Raw genomic sequence first — 16,871 nt, 5'->3', positions numbered from 1 at the left:
CTCTTTTACTACATAACCGTAATTTGTAACTTAATGAAGTTTATTTCATCTTCGGAATTACGAACTCTTTTTCATTTTTGGATTAAAGATCCTTATTGCATTTTCAGAACAAACCATCGAAATAACGAACCTTATTTTATTATACGATCCTTTTGAATAACGAACGTACCAATAGCACCGTGCAAATTCGGGACGATGTTCTTCATTTCGAAGGTTCACTATTCTGATGTAGGCCTACACTTAATGGTGCAAAAATAAAATCTCTAGGCATGCTGGGTGTCATTTATCATACAATGATCTAGAGACTTTCGTATTGATTTCATTATTTCAGCCTTGGGTTTGGTTGTTTTCCAAAAAACAGGTTTTGCAGCGTCGAGTAGATGGCTCGGTCAGCTTCGATCGCCTGTGGGTCGATTACAAGTTTGGATTCGGCGATGTGATGTCGGAGCACTGGCTCGGCAACGACAAGATCTACCACCTGACGGCACAGCGTGACTACGAGCTACGGGTCGAACTCGGGGACTTCGAAGGGAACGAGGTCTTTGCTATCTACAAGTCTTTCAGGATCGGGAACGAAATCACGAAATATCGATTACACGTTTCTGATTACTCCGGCAACGCAGGTAAACTTACTGTTCCCGGTAAACTGCAATCGACATCATGGCAAAATGCTGGTCATGATAACAATAAAATTGCAACTGAACTTTTTCATGGGCCTATCTCCTTGGTATAGTTTTCTTTTTTTATCACCATTATCATTATTGTCTTGATTTGTGGCATTTCAAAGAATTTTATAAGAGAAAAAATTAAATAAAGTCTAATTTACTTCCACAACGAGTATACCCAAGGCTAAACCATGCAAACAGTTCTCGAGTATTTTGTGAAACGTATTTTGTTACATACACATGCAATATCTGATAACCATACAGCACTCAGTAAAATATAGCAACCCCGTGATATAAACATGCAAAAGCATGTCGTTATACCAAGTGGGCCTACTCTTAAGCAATGTAACCTAACAAAATGTGACGGAACATTCTACTTATAAATGCTTGGATAGGAGTTTCACTACATTACTGGAACATTTTTCTTTTCTTTTCTTTTCTTTTGCTTTAGTCAAACGTCTATGTTAAAGAGATAGGGCTCGTGAGCAAATATTTGATGAGTTCGTCACATTTATGGTTTATTGATGATCTCTCTACTCTCTCCCTTCCTTACACAGGAGACACTCTTAGTAAGCACAACCGTCACCAATTCACCTCGCGGGACAGTGACAATGATTATTACCAGTTCAACTGCGCCGAGGAACATCTTGGCAGTGCCTGGTGGTACGACCGCTGCATCCACGCTAATCTGAACGGGTATTATTTCAATGACGTTCCGTTTTCGGTCAGTGACATGAATGGAATCTGCTGGTACGACTGGAAAGGGAGCTACTACTCCATGAAAAAGGCGGAGATGAAAATTCGACCCATAAGACCTTAGTGTAGACAAACAAAATGCTCTATGTCTCTCCTTATCAATAGATACATGTACAGCAATAAGATAGGGCATCAATTAAGATCCAATTTGCTTCATGAACTAACATGCATGAGTAAAATATAGTGTTTGAAGGATTTCTTCTCGGCTTTACTAGACTTCAGTAAATTTTTAATATGGAGTTAATTTTTTGACTACACAGGTCAAAGAGAAAATCGATGATAAATTGTACCTCGGACCTATCATTCCTAGTAGGGCGAGAGAGAAAGAAAGGGGAAACGAAAACACAGAGAGTATCCGATGTCGAATCACAAACTTAGTTGCTTGCCTGTATGTTGTTTCAGAACGGCAAAGTAAGCGTCATCCCAAACTTTGATAGGCCTATACATAGAGTTATACTGGTGTCTAAAATACGTAACTTGACACACGCTTTTCTGTTTCACATTATCCAACACAAGATGTCCCGAATCTTCCTGGCGATGTGTTTGAGTCGCTTGAAATACGATATCTCTACTGCACTTCTTTTACCATTGATTTTGCTGATATCATGGCGCCTGGTGGAAAATTTGTCTATACATTTTTTTTTTACACCGACGTAGGAGCATAATTATCACTAGTGATGAGACGGAGTGGTGTGCTAGAATTAATGTGTGTAAGATCAGGAGCCTGTTTCACCTGGGCCCCATTTCATATAAACTTTATATCATAGCCACTCTTGATGGAATGGCAATTGTCATACTAACGAGAAGAATCCAGCTTTCTGATTGGCTGTTGCCATTGGAAGTTGCCATTCCAGCAAGAGTTGTCATCCTAACATCTTTTATGAAATGGGGCTCAGATGTCTGCAATCATTGCACATTGTAAATGCACTTACGTCTATGGCAACAGATGAAATACTCCTTACTGATTGGTCAACTTACATTATTTCTCGGATGTTATTGCCGTGCAAGCACAATTTTCAAATTATTGCGACACCGTCTTTGTGAAAGGTTGTTCTGGTTCTACATAATTACGATAATGAAATACGTGTATAAGGATAATTACACTAAAGTAAACAATGGCAGTGAAATTAATAATGAAATAAATCTTCTTAACGTACGTGTATGGCGCGCCATTTGCCCAATAATTCCGAAAAACTTAGTTTATCGCCGATGAACTTAGTTTATCGCCGAAAAGGTTTTTCGAGAGAAACTCTGTTTATCGAACGATTAACTAAGTTTTTCGATAAACTCTGTTTGTCAAGCGAAAAACTTAGTTTATCGACTGATAAACTAAGCGAAAAACTAAATTTATCGTGATAAACTTTTTTTTTTTTGCTTGATAAAGAGTTTCTCTCGAAAAAAACTTTGTTTATCGATTGATAAACTAAGTTTTTCGGCGATAAACTATGTTTTTCAGTCGATAGACTTAGTTTATCAACCGATAAACATAGTTTTTCGGAGATAAACTCCGTTTATCGCGATAAACTAAGTTTATCGCCGAAAAACTTAGTTTATCGATAATCAGAGTTATTCAAGATTTGTCAGTAGTGGGCGCTTTGAGCTTTGAATAGTGTTGCCAGAGTAGAGTCGTACGGCTTTGAGCGTTGCCACTGCTCGTGGTCGTGTATAGGACCAGTTCATAGAGGATTTACCGCACCCCATTGAGGCTTGACAGACAAAGTGCACTTTGTGTTGGTTTGCGTTAACGTTTCACGTGAGATGCCGTCGTGACTACTGGGTACGGTAGTCGCAAGTCTGCGGCTAGTGCGTGGCACTGCGTGCCAAACTCCACGTCCTAATCCTGCAGCTAATTTCGACCGTACTAGCAGCACCCCCTTTCTCTGAAATAACCATGATTATCGATAAACTTAGTTTTCCGCTTGATAAACAGAGTTTATCGTTAAACTTAGTTTTTCGATAAACTTAGTTTATCGAAAAACTGTTTATCGAGCGAAAAACTTAGTTTATCGATAAACTCTGTTTATCAAGTAAAAAACTTAGTTTATCAAGCGGTAAACTAGGTTTATCGAGAAACTCTGTTTATCGAGGGAAAAACTAGGTTTATCGCGAAAAACTTAGTTTTTCAGTCGATAAGCAGAGTTTCTCTCGAAAAACTTAGTTTATCGACTGATAAACAAAGTTTATTCATTGTTCATTATTCATTGTTCATTGTAGTATGTTTTGTTGTACTTTTGCTGTACATTATACACAGGCAATGAACAAGAAAATACTTATATATATTATCATATTTATGTTTGTACATGAATGTGTATATGTACAATGATGATACAGAAACCAATAAATCAAATCAAATCAAATCAAATCAAACTGAGTTTATCGGAATTATTGGGCAAATGGCGCGCCATATACGTATGATTAAACGGAAAATGTTCCTCTCTGTTCACATCCAGTAGTGTTGTCCCAATGTTGAGCAGCGATACATGGCCTTTTTTTTCAGTATGTGTACAAGAATCTCAAGGTGTAGCATGTTCTCTTCTGATTTCACGAACAGTGGGAATGATTTGCTATATACCGTTTTTTGGTCGAAATGTAACGTCTTTTTTTCTTTGAAGCGTAGATTTATATAGTTGTAAATTCGTTGACTTGCTTTATTGCCTCATGGTAATAGTGTTTATATAATTGAAGTGTAGTAGCGGATGTTATTTCAATTTTGTGTAGTGTAGTTTTGTTGATACAAGTTTGTATGTTAATTTCAGATATACTGAGTGTGATTTCTTCTGGACCCTCGGTAGAACAGCTCCACCATGAGGGCGGAGCTGAGTAGGGCCATCCAGCCACAGTTTCACATACTTTCGTGATAATTTCTTTGTATCATTCAATAGGAAGTGATGTACATATTTCATTTTGCAGAAATAAAATCAATCAATCAATCAATGATGGAAAGGTAATGATGCATATTGATTATGGGGATGTATTCAGGATTCTTTCAAAGAGTGTGATCACTACAAGCATTTGCGATTTATTACCTTTTTTTCCTGGCATATTATAACAATTATATCTACGTCATGTATGGCTTATCCTGATGAAGGGGGGGGGGGGGTAATAAACGGACTTCGATTTCATCAGAACTGTAATTATAAATAACATTTGTGTTCCATCTTGCATAGTAATTGGGAGCGTCGTGTGTTTGTGTGCATTCATATACTCCAATTTTAATAGTAGATATACACAATACACACATAAGTTATATCAACACACACACACACACAAACAAAATGAATGCACTTACAATAATGTTCAGTGAAAACATACTGAAACGCGATATTCATTCATTTATTCATTCTTTCATTCGTTTTCGTATAATACAATCTATATTTTACAAAATTTAATTACATAGATTATGGCCAATGGAATAAATAAAATTCATGCGTTTGCAAAATATCGAAAGAGTACGTAAATGCTGGAAGTTGAGAGGAATGCTAAAAGCAATGCTTTCAGAGTGCATTTGCCCACACGTTGATATAGTACATGTACGACAAATCACAATATGTTTCATATACTGCTATACATAAAATGTGGGATTTTGTTTCTGTGTTCTACACAATGATTATCATAATGACATACTATTAATGATAATTAGCAATATGAATTGAGTGATAAATTGTTATTATCACAATAGCAGTTCTATGCTCTATGTTATTTTAGTTGTGTCCACAATATAGGTTTTCCGGTCAATATCATACTTTTCTAATTCAAGTCCCTTATATTCCGGGCATTCAAATTCACTGTGGGAGCATTCAAATTTGAGAAAAGAGCGCGCATTTCAGCAATGAGTATTCAAATTCATTTCAAAGCTGGAGACGGAATCTTGTCGGTCATTAAAATTGGTGAATAGGCAACCATGTTCCAAATAAGTGCAGGCATTCAATTTGAAAGAAGTCCTGAATTTACTTAGTTTGGGACCGTGAATGTGTGTCTTTTTCATATAGCTTTGAATAATTGGGATCTACGATGAAGGTTATTCATTTAGCAGTATAGAGGTCCACCTGTATGTTCATTGGAAAAAATGAACTCGGGCGTCACGAAAAGGAATAGGCCTATACAGGCACACGTCCCTCGGATAGGGCATAAAATGGAGATCCCGTGTGTGCATAGATGCCAAGTTCAAAAAAAGATTTTATGAGTGAGATTTTCATGACTCAGCATCTCGGCGCGCGCGCATGTGCATAAGCGAGGGAGCGAAGCGACTGAACGAGGGGAGGTGATTGGGAGGGGGGGGGGGGGTGTCTGCCCTCCCACGGTATAGGGAGCTTGTTCAATCTTTAGCTCTTAATGGTGCAAGCTGGTGCATACTTAAGTGACTATTTTTTACTTATTTTGAAAGACAAAAGGGAAATATGCCTTCAGTTGCAACTCTCACTTTAATCCTTTAAGCTATGCTCCCAAAGCGTGAGAAAAATGGGTGTCATGCGTGAGATCGTGAGACAGACCCTAAATGCTTGAGTCTCACTCACAATGCGTATGACTTGGTAGCTCTGTGTGTGAGAGAGTCACACCTCATGCACGTCAAAGATCCCACTTCATTTATTCCTCGCAAAGAGCAGGGTGTTTAGCCCAGTAAAGTGGTCCTGCCTTATACATCCAACTGGACCCCACGGAAGACCAGCTATTGTAGCTCAATGTGGGCTATCCAGCCATCTTCTTATAGTCGTCGGTTGAGAATAAGGCCGTTAAGTTGCTACTAAACCCATAGGCCCGAATTTACGAAGACCATGGAGCGCCAAGTGTCGCATGGAATATTTCGTTACGAAATCAGTCATTTCGTCGATAAAATGATTATTTTGTAACGAAATGACAACATTTTGTAGCTAAATGAACATTTCGTCCACGAAATGGTGATTTCGTTAACGAAACGGTCACTTTGTTGACGAAATGACCAATTTCTTAACGAAATATTCCGTGCGACACTTGGCGCTCCATGGTTTTTGTCCATGGTTTAAACCAAGGTTTCATTTGTACCACCTTCGTGAATTCGGGCCAATGTGTTCAAGACAACTTAACGCCCTTGATGGAAATTGAAACAAACAAACAAACAAACGAACATAAGGCACTGTATAGGCCTACAGACGAGCATAATACGGAAGGTTGGCTGACACCTCCTAAAAAAAAACCACAACCTATTCCGACTACAATGAAACTGATAACTTGAACATTGTAATATATGTCTTGTTTGTTGTTTATTGCTATCTTATTGGTTTACTTTTGCGGGAGTATGTGAGATCATTGTGTATCAGTTTGTCTTTATTGATGCATGCATTGTCATTATGTGGTTAGTGTTGGGGCGTTGCCAGCATGCAGTATCATCAAGAAATATGATTAGATTGTCAAATATCTTTCCTTCTCATTGCGTTGTTGTTGTGTTGCAATAACGGATTTATCCTATTAAATTGATGTAGTATACAAATAATGAATGTTCAGGAGTGCAATGGGCAGAATATTCATGAGATGAAAGATGAAATGATCCATTCAACGAGGCACACAGTCGAGTTGAATGGATCGATGTCATCTTTCACCGAAATATTCTCTATATATTATATAATGTATACACATGAAATATTCTGTGTATTGCACGAATTGAAAAGAAATATTGTTTTATATATAAAACGTGTAAATATATCTTTGTCACTTGAGGCTTTATCAACTTAGAATTATGAGAAATTATGAGAATCATTTGCAAATAAAGATTATCTGTTTAAGTCTGATTGACCTGAAGAAGTTCGTTTCTGAACAAGCCCCCAAGTAAAATTCAACTGTTCGTAGAGTGGTTTAAAGATTGGGAAATCAGTATGTTCTTGTAGCTAAGTAGCGAGGTATTTTGTAATATTTTTGTCCTTACGTTGATTTGTAGTTTTGTTATTGTTTGAGCTGCTTCACGCCTTCAAGTTAGCTCACTGCGGAGAAACATTAAAGTGCTAACTTCAAGAGTAAGATGTGTTTTAAGGAACGATGTTTTACGCTGAATCCAGTTACAAATTTTCGTGTCGAATCGCGTGTGATTATGACTGAAGAAGACATAATTATCTTCCAGTTCTGACCTGAAACCGAAACAAGTGATTACATTATTCAGCGTGGATTCCAGCTCAGTGTAGGCCAAGTTAGCAAGGCAATGAAGGGAAATACCTTGGTTGCTACGATGATTATGTTAACTGTTGGTATTTTTGCTAGGCAAGAACCGGTATCAAAGCAAGTAGGGACCTATAAGAGAACCGGTTTATATAATATTTATGGTAGCTATGTATAGCTGAATGAGTAAAGCCGACGAAATATATCATTATGTGTCCATCAATAGACAATATAGGGGCCTACAAACACTCAAACTTGTGTTAATGGTCACATGTCTGTAGCGGCTATCTTATACTTTATGCAGTTACATGAAATCTTCCCCCTGGAGACATACCGTGTTACAGAACCTGTGTGCGGAGGACACCTGCTGAACACGGCCAGCGGCATCTATGCACTGTATATCCCTTTTCGGAGCCAGCCAGACAAAGACAAAAAGTATCAACGACAAACAAACAAACAAACAAACAAACAAAAAACCACCACCACCACCAACAACAACAACAAAACAAAACAGGAATTCCTTCATTTCATAATCACGTGTTTTTGCGCAGGCTACATGAAGTTGATAGTTATAGAGCCTATACACTACTATTAATGAACATTCATCCGTTAGTGTATGTGCATGAAAACCGCTTGGCATCCATACACATACATCTGAAATGTGTAGGGCCTACATCCATACACGTAAATACTTGTATACTGCATGCAGGAAAATTAAGATGGCCACCACACTGTCTATTGATAGTGGCTACCCGTTTACAAAGGCACCTTTTTGTGCTTTTCTTCCGCAGGCGCTGCTATACATGTACATGCATGTATTTTAGGTTTAATAATACTACGTATATGCGTAATAGGCCTATCACATTGCCTTTTTTATCAGTGTTTGTGTGTGTGTGTGTGTGTGTGTGTGTGTGTGGAGGGGGGGGGGGGTAAAGTTATATCCCGTTCCCCTCCCCTAGTTCCGCGGTCTGAGCATCGTAGGATTTAAGATTAAACATGGCTCTCTGAGAGACGGCATCCATTGACCACAATAAACAGGTTGCATGTCACATATTGTTATAAGGCAGGGCTAAACATCATCTGTTTCTCTTGGACCCGTTCGGACCACTAAAATCTTTGAATTTGACATGTTGGTGGCCGTAATTAAAAAGAAACGTAAGAATCAATTTCGAATTTTAGTTTCCCATAGGGCCACCAAAAGTGGCCTTTTCGGAAATTTGGTGGCCCTACATTATAGCGGCCCCGGGTCACCATTAATGTCGAGCTTTGACCGAAAGATCGGTCTGTATCTGTCCGTTGGGGAATGTTCCGCGGAGACTGCGTCTGGCTTCACGGATCCCCTCCGTATACAGAGGACAGCGTTAATGGCAAAATATAAAAGAGTACCCCGGACAGACGGATCTTTCTGTCTATGTCGAGCTCTGCAATAGGCATAGTGAAGCGAAAATTAAAGGGATGGCATAGTTTGGGTTGAGATGGGGGATTCAGATCTTGACCTTTAGCGAGACAACTAGAAACCACTTACGAAATATTAAAGAGCATAACTAAAATCGGTTTTGAAATTGTCGAGATATCCAAAAACAAAGTAAACTAAAACAAAGTCAAAGTGGTCCTAATAGAAGGTGGGTCCTCTGGATATCTCAGCCAATTCAAAACCAATTTCATCGAATAAACTGTGAATTCCTCCTAGAATTGTATGCTCTATGTGGTTTTTCATCATCGCAAAAAAAAAAGAAAAAAAAAAGAAAAACCTGATGCCCCATCTTAAACTATACAATTGATACTGACAATAATCCAGTGCGGCAATAAACTTCACCTACCTATGACTGGACACTAAGCACACCGGCATTATTTCCACGTCTTCTCCATGAGGGCACACAATGATAATGAGGCAAAATCGTGAAATAGGCCCCACCGCAGTGCGCGTGCACCCACACTGCGTTAGCAAGCAAGGGTAGGTCCTAGGGTTAGGGTTAGGGTTTAGGGTTAGGGTTTAGGGTTAGTTAGGGTTGTATTTATGGTTAAATTGGCCGTTAAATTAGTCGAGGGACATTAGGGAGTCCTTCCGAGAAGAAAGGGAAGACGAAAGATGCTATGCTGTGGAAATCGGCCCCACCGCTGTATCAATTTCGCGTAAACGCCGTTTGGTGGGGCCACATTCACGAGTATTATACTGTGGAAGGAAGCCCCACCGCCGTGCTTACCTACCGATGAAATAATTGAATTCACGAGTATTTTATAGGCGAGCCGCCGTAGTAGTTAGTACGGACACGCAGTGGTGGGGCCTATTTCACGACTATGCCGATAATGATCACGAAACGAATATTCCAACTTGTATAGAGAAGAAAAATAGCAGTCTGAACAAAGTCACTGTCTCAGTCAGTGTCCACAAGAAGACAGTCAATGGAAACACGTAACGTCATTATCTGATCTTCCTGCCTGTTTGACTTAATATGGCTGTGTCATAATATTCATGCGCCGTAACTTTCAGCACAATAAAGCACATCATTAAAAGCCATTTGAACATCGTGTTACTTTATCCTTGCGCGTTAGTCTCCTAATGAAAGTTAGCTCCACTTGTGATTTATTATTCCCTTCTTTTTGAATGATTTAGTGATTATGCCTGAACATGACTGAACCAATTATCATGTCAGCTTTACTCTGTCAGAAAAAAAACAAACAAACAAACAAACAGTTGGTGTCAGTGATTTCTCTAAACAAGTTCAAAAGTTCCGTCATTTCATTAATCGGGTCTGCAGGCGCAAACTAACAGAACAAGTGGGCAGACTTCCTACAACACTGGGGAATCCCACAACACTGGGGAATCCCACAAGACAGTGGCTTGCACTACTGAGCAATGAACGCGTTCTCGAACGCGTTGTTTTTCTAGCATTTTCTGTTGTAAGGTCCTATTATTTGGGGAGTTGTGCGAGGTGAATATAAAAAGAGCTTCAAAACACTAATTAAACAAGTGCAGTAATTGAACAAGACAGGAAATTTCGTAATCCCCCTCTAAAACAAATATAGTAAAATGAAACAAAACAAATTCAACATAAAGGCAAGCAATTATCTCAGAACTACGTGGATGATCTGTAATCTGGTAATATACCAAGGAGGTTCGAGAAATGGAGTCACAACAGTCTTATTCGCTTTGATCCCATGCTAGAAGCTGCCATTCAAAAATATTTGAAGTATGTGCCAAACTGGATCTGCTGCTCAGATGCGAAGACAAGTGACTCGTGTCTCATTGCCTAATCACCAGCACCTTTCCAAGGAAGATTATGTCTTTGTGATGGTAATTACTTTACGCTATACCTACTTACAAACCATGGGCGGTAGACAATGGTAAAGGCACAGGAGTGCGCGAATAGAAATTGTTCAAATATTGCTGAAATCGATATCAAAATTACTCGACTGTACGTGTCTGTACGCTAATCTGACATATTAATTCATAAAGAACTATACTTGAAGATGATACCATATCAGTTTCATTTGGCGGGAATAAGGAGAAAAGTGATAAAACCGGCTTTCCATGAGGGTAAAATCTAATTTCACAAAATACAGCTCAGATTTACACTTTTGCACATATTTTCGAACGGAATTTACTTTTGTTTTATATGCTTTCATTAGGTGAAATTTCATTGCATTTGATATATAAACGAGTAGCATATACCAGATATTATGTTAGCGTTAAAAATGAATCTTCAGATTGCTCAGAAAGATGGCGGCTTCAAGCATCGAACATCAAAGGCACAAATGCACCTGTGGAATTCTTTTGTTCATCCATAGAAAACTGACACCTGATTGAATAATTATAGTCAGTTGTAACTCCATCTCTCGAACCTCCTTGGTAATACGATGAAAATCGCGGACACGTGTAGTGGAATCGACGATACACACTGGACATTACCACCTGCATTACCTTCCCCCCCCCCCCCCCCTTTAAATCAACATAATGGTTCACTTTTTATATGAATACACTTGTACTAGTATGTCTTGATGTTCAGCGCACATCGACATATGTTATATGTATAATAGCAGACAGCACCTTTTGTGGGCCGCGGAACAGCGAAAGGGATGGAGGAGTGGGGATCTTAGACCAAACATAATAGAAGGGAAAACGAACGAAAAATACATCTAGTAATAAAACAACAACAACAACAAATGTCTCAGTCTACACTTAAGAGAGGGATTATAACACAGATCCAATCAAAGTGCGGAGGTTCCACCCAAAATTCCACCCTCGCCTTCCCAGGCGCAGTGGGCATTAGGTCTCTACCACTGAGTCTAGCCAAGACGGATCCCGGCCTGGAACCCCTGCCAGAGCTGGTTGTTCCAGGCCATGCAAATTAACAGATCACTCCTTTTACTTTGTAAAATGTATTTTATTTGGCAAATAATCGGCATGACCAACATGCTTAGCGTGAAACAAAAATAACTCATCTACATACAACCTTTGTCCCCATAATTTTCATTATGTATAACCGTGCACGTATTCTGTACTCTAGCTTGTACTGCATATGAATCATAAATCATGTTTGAACACATCACTGTCATAAAATCTGCTCAACAGCGATAAGTTCTCTGATCATAGTACCTAGTCTTCCATCTCCCATCAAGTCATGGAATCATTTCATTGCAGTAATTATTACCTTGTGACATCAAATTGGCAACACTGAATGCTAGTGCACTCCAACATGTAATTATTCCAGAAAGACTTGCATGGAACTGATTTAATTCATGTAATATGTAAGAAAATATCAGAAAAAAAAATGGTAACTAGAATGTCATCTGAAATATCTCCTTAAATTTTCTAGATGTGTTGCCAAATTTAAGATCAGCTATAATATTTGCAAATTAGAGACTTGATGTTCTCCAACTAAAACAACAATAATGGTGTATTCTTAAAAGATCCATTTGTTTTACCTTACCCAATATTGACAATAACCATATAAACATGTATGCAAGATGATGATAAAAATAATAATACTCAAAATTATGATGATTATAATAAGTTGTTATTGTTATTATTATCATTATTATCATTATTATTATTATTATTATTGTCTTTATCATTTTATACTAAAAATGATAACAATAACAATAGGATACCGTGCTGAACCATAAAAGTGTGCTTTCAAGGTGGTTTAATAATAATTATTATCATTACTAGTATTATCATTGTTATCATTATTATCATTATTATTATTTTATACTAAAAATGATAACAATAACAATAGGATACAGTGCTGAACCATAATAGTGTGGTTTCAAGGACTTTACTGGTTATTTCCAGGCGACAGCGAGAGATAGTGTGGAGTGGTTGTGAGCCACTGATCTCTACAAGAAATAACTGGATATCTCATTGACCGAATGTTTTGAAGCCACTGTGCTGCCATCTTACCACACACATGCACACACAAAGTCCATACACTTAGCCTATGTACGGAGCTCATGACATCAAGTTTTCTCTGTGACAATCTCTGCTGGAAAATATTTTCTAAAGTGGGGGTCCAAAAAAAAACCAAAAACAAAACAAATTCACAAAAAAAGAAACCACACAAAAATACAAACAAACAAACAAACAAGGTACTCAGCGCATCTTTCTCATTCCACATCAGCGTTTCTTCAGCTGACAAGCAAAAAAAAGGGGGGGGGGGGGGGTCTTCAGTGCCACTTCCGGGGTAAAAAAGAAGAAAATGTGGTGAAACCTTGTGTATTCCTATGAGCGGGTGCAAAAGTAGGGGGCCAGAGCCACCCCGGATCCACCGGCCCTGCAGTGCTGTGAGCAAACTGATCAAATCATTCCAATCATAGTTGAATTGACGAATGTTATGTGTGTAACAGAACATTCTTCAATTCAACTATGATTTTCAAAGAAAACTAAATCTTGAAAGAAATGGAGTTATTTGGTATCTTTACAAGAGTACAACATAGGCAACAGTAAAACTTTCATCACAAGGTTAAATTAAATATCTTTGCATTTGTTTATTTCAGTCTTGCACATATGCATGTAACAAGAGACATCACTGCCATCCGTGATGGTAGGCTCGAAAAAAAAAAAATCAAAATCAAAGCCACAAACAAGAAGAAAAGATGCAGAGGACATTAGATGGTAACTCATTAAAAAAAGAAAAAAAAAAGATGGTAACTCATTACTACATAACTTATACAATGTACTACTATTTTCAACATGGTGCGGGAGAAGAACACGTACATTATCAGAACAAAACATGCATACATGACATGCATACATAGATCAGTGGCAGATCCAGGGAGGACCGCAACTGGCGCACGCCCCCCCCCCCCTTTATTTTTTGTTGAAACAAAAGAAATAAAAAGAAAAAAATGGGGGAGGGGTATGTGCGCCCCCCTTTAATTTTGTAAACGCACCCCCTCTTTACGGAATTCCTGGATCCGCCCCTGTAGATGCAGACAATAAGGCATTTATGTGTACCATTTCCATTACATGTATTTTAGAGTGCTCACACTGTACATAATCTCAAGCACTTTGATGATGCCATGCAGTCAATAAATGCCTCTACTTTTTAACACTGTCACTAACTTCTATCGGTGCCCATGGCATTGACACATTGATAAGTCAACTGATATTGTTCACTGACCTTGAAGAATGACCTTTGACCTTTACCACACAATGAATATAATCTTAATTTATTTTACACTCACTACATTAAGCAACATGATTACTGGACTTTGCCTGAGGAAGTTATAAAATCTTTAGCTAAACTTCACACACATTTGATTTGATTTTTGAGCTTTCAGTCAGTAACTTCAGACAACCAACTGTTTACTGTATATGCCATATATTTCTAGAGGTTTTACTTAAATGAATTTACAGAGTTGGGTGCTACTCGCAATTCCAACAACATGCTAGCTAATTAACTGTGATCTTGACATGAAAGCAAACACATGACTATATTTCTCCATTAATTACTGTACCGGAACTCTATGATTACGAATGTAACCACTTGGAAATTGTTGGAAAGTCTCGATTTGTGAAAATCAGACTTGTGATATACATGGTGTATACAGTATTCAATTCTGCCCTTCTAACCAAACAATATATACCAATGGAACTTCTTGAGTTAATATCTGGTACATATTGCAGATCTATTCTCAAACTAGAAATGTTGCTATGGTGACTGGTATGCCTCCACCATAATGCATGATTATCCCAATAGGTCTATAGCAGCTCTTGTCAATGTGCGACAACAGTTTTACATTAACTGGCAAAACATTATAACAATATGCTTGTCACAAATGTGTTAGGTATTAATTTTCCTTTAAACTAGACTTAATTTGGATGGATGGCTAAATTGTTTAAGAGAGCAGTATTCAGGAATTTGAGTATTTTCATTTGACCTCTGACCCCAAGGCACACAATTTTTCAATAATCACTAACTGGTAATATCCATTTTCACAATAATACTTTGAGATACTGTCAAAAAAATGTGGAAAATTGTGACATTTGAACATTTTCCCTTGACTTTTGACCCCATGACCCAAAAATTCAGGCAGGCAGTACATGCACATAATACTAAGCTTCATTATGATACCTTGAGCCATTTCTGAGATACAGAGAAAAAGTGAAATTTTCAGATTTTCAATTGACTTTGACCTACAGATTGTATGACCTTTGACATAATGACCCAAAAAGTCTAAGGAGAAGCCTTTATAGGCAGTACATGCATAAGTACTCAGTTCCATGAAGATACCTTGACCCATTTCCCTGATATGGAGGGAAAAAAAAGGTGAAATTTTCAAATGTTCATTTGACCTGTGACCTTTAAGGCCATGGCCCAAGCCTATTTCGAGAGAATCTTTATCGGGTAATACGTGTATACACTAAGTTTCCAGAAAATATTCCAAGGCATTGCATTAACATGGGGAGAAATAGTGAAATTTTGAGAATTTTACCTTGACTTTTCACTCTGACCCTGATTGTGCACACCCAAAAGTTGTATAGGCACAACTTTGTCTACTCAGACATACGTATACACATGCCAAGTTTCATTAGGATACCTCAAACAGTTTTTGAGTTACGCTGTTCACAAAGATAATTACGGATGGACAGACGGCAACCCAAAACCATTATGCCTCCGGCGACAGTTCGTGGTGGACGCATCAAAAACAGTTTGAGAAGGAAAACTCTGGTAAGGCCTCTACCAGATGATCAGTCCAGCTCTCCAAGTTCTGCTTCCAGCTGCTCAAGGTCCGAGTCCAGCTCATCGGCATTCATTTCGCTGTTGATCTGTGTTTCAATGTCAGCCTCGATAACATCGAGGCATATGCTGTATTGCTGATCAAGTCCTATGTAGCTATCGCTCATGATGTAAAGGCTGTAGATCACACGGCCTATGGGAAAGACAAATATTATTAATACAGTGGACCCGTTATAACGGGCCAAAATATTACCAAACAGTGGACCCCGTTATAACGGGCCAAGATATTACCAATACAGTGGACCCCGTTATAATCGGCCAAAATATTACCAATACAGTGGACCCCATTATAACGGGGTCAAACATGGCGAGATATCTGATATCCTGATATAACATTGTGATTTTGCAAGTGTCACTTCTTTTATATTCTTTCATTTTTATCCTTGATATAGCCAGATATGCAATATAACAAGAACATTTCTCATGCAGCTCGTTAAAATAGTTATGTATGAGGGGTTGGGGAGGAGGGTTACATTGCCGTACATTGAGATGGTTCTTTGTCATTGGTCATGCATTAAAAATGGCACCAGTACTGAAGAAACATACACTACAATCAAATACTTTCATTGTTTCATTGAAGCTTCTGTCATAAATCTACACATTCTGCAAAGATTGTGTTGCATAAAATTACTTATGAACAGCATATCTCAAATAGAATAATCATAGTATACAGGTTGACAGATATGGGATAATTTTCTGTAAAATGCTATTTTGCTCTGTGAAGAATAGCGAATGATAACAGCCATGCCATCCAAATTTACAATGCTTCCCTGAGGTCAGCTAGAGCAAATGATCATTTGCAAAAATGAAATTAATCAATTTTAAGTTTTCTCTCCGAGATTACAAAACCTTTGAAACTTTAAAGAAAATAAAAAGGAGCAGTTGAGACTGTTCATTAGGTTAACAAAATATGGGGGAGGGGGGGGGGGAGAGGCGATATGAAATATTATTTTTTTGTGTGTGTCCTTGTTCTCAAACAAGAGGATGACCATTTTTAAAGATGATATTATCCCAAATAAAACTGTCTTCAACTAACTTTTGCAAATTGTATTATTTCATGAACTTGATAATCATTCTCAGCAAT

At 38.1% G+C, this 16,871-nt stretch overlaps 2 protein-coding genes across 2 annotated transcripts in view; both read right to left on the bottom strand.

Moving 5' to 3' along the window:
- The window catches only part of LOC139743945 (activating signal cointegrator 1 complex subunit 3-like), a 115,261-nt gene extending 105,294 nt beyond the window's left edge, over window positions 1-9,967 (bottom strand). The window contains exon 1 of the mRNA XM_071654412.1: window positions 9,365-9,967. The gene's annotated coding sequence lies outside the window, so the exon portion shown is untranslated. The remainder of the gene's footprint in view (window positions 1-9,364) is intronic.
- Window positions 9,968-14,460: 4,493 nt separating this feature from the next.
- The window catches only part of LOC139743955 (activating signal cointegrator 1 complex subunit 3-like), a 61,333-nt gene continuing 58,922 nt past the window's right edge, over window positions 14,461-16,871 (bottom strand). The window contains 1 exon segment of the mRNA XM_071654424.1: window positions 14,461-15,920. Coding sequence (XP_071510525.1) covers window positions 15,739-15,920 — 182 coding nt within the window. The 3' untranslated portion in view covers window positions 14,461-15,738.

Source organism: Diadema antillarum, unplaced genomic scaffold (assembly GCF_040938485.1).
Source record: "Diadema antillarum isolate AM-2024a unplaced genomic scaffold, OU_Dant_1.0 seq00001124_RagTag, whole genome shotgun sequence".
NCBI classification, from domain to species: domain Eukaryota; kingdom Metazoa; phylum Echinodermata; class Echinoidea; order Diadematoida; family Diadematidae; genus Diadema; species Diadema antillarum.
Note: the sequence above shows the minus strand (reverse complement) of the source record. Positions and strands in the feature narration are given on the sequence as shown.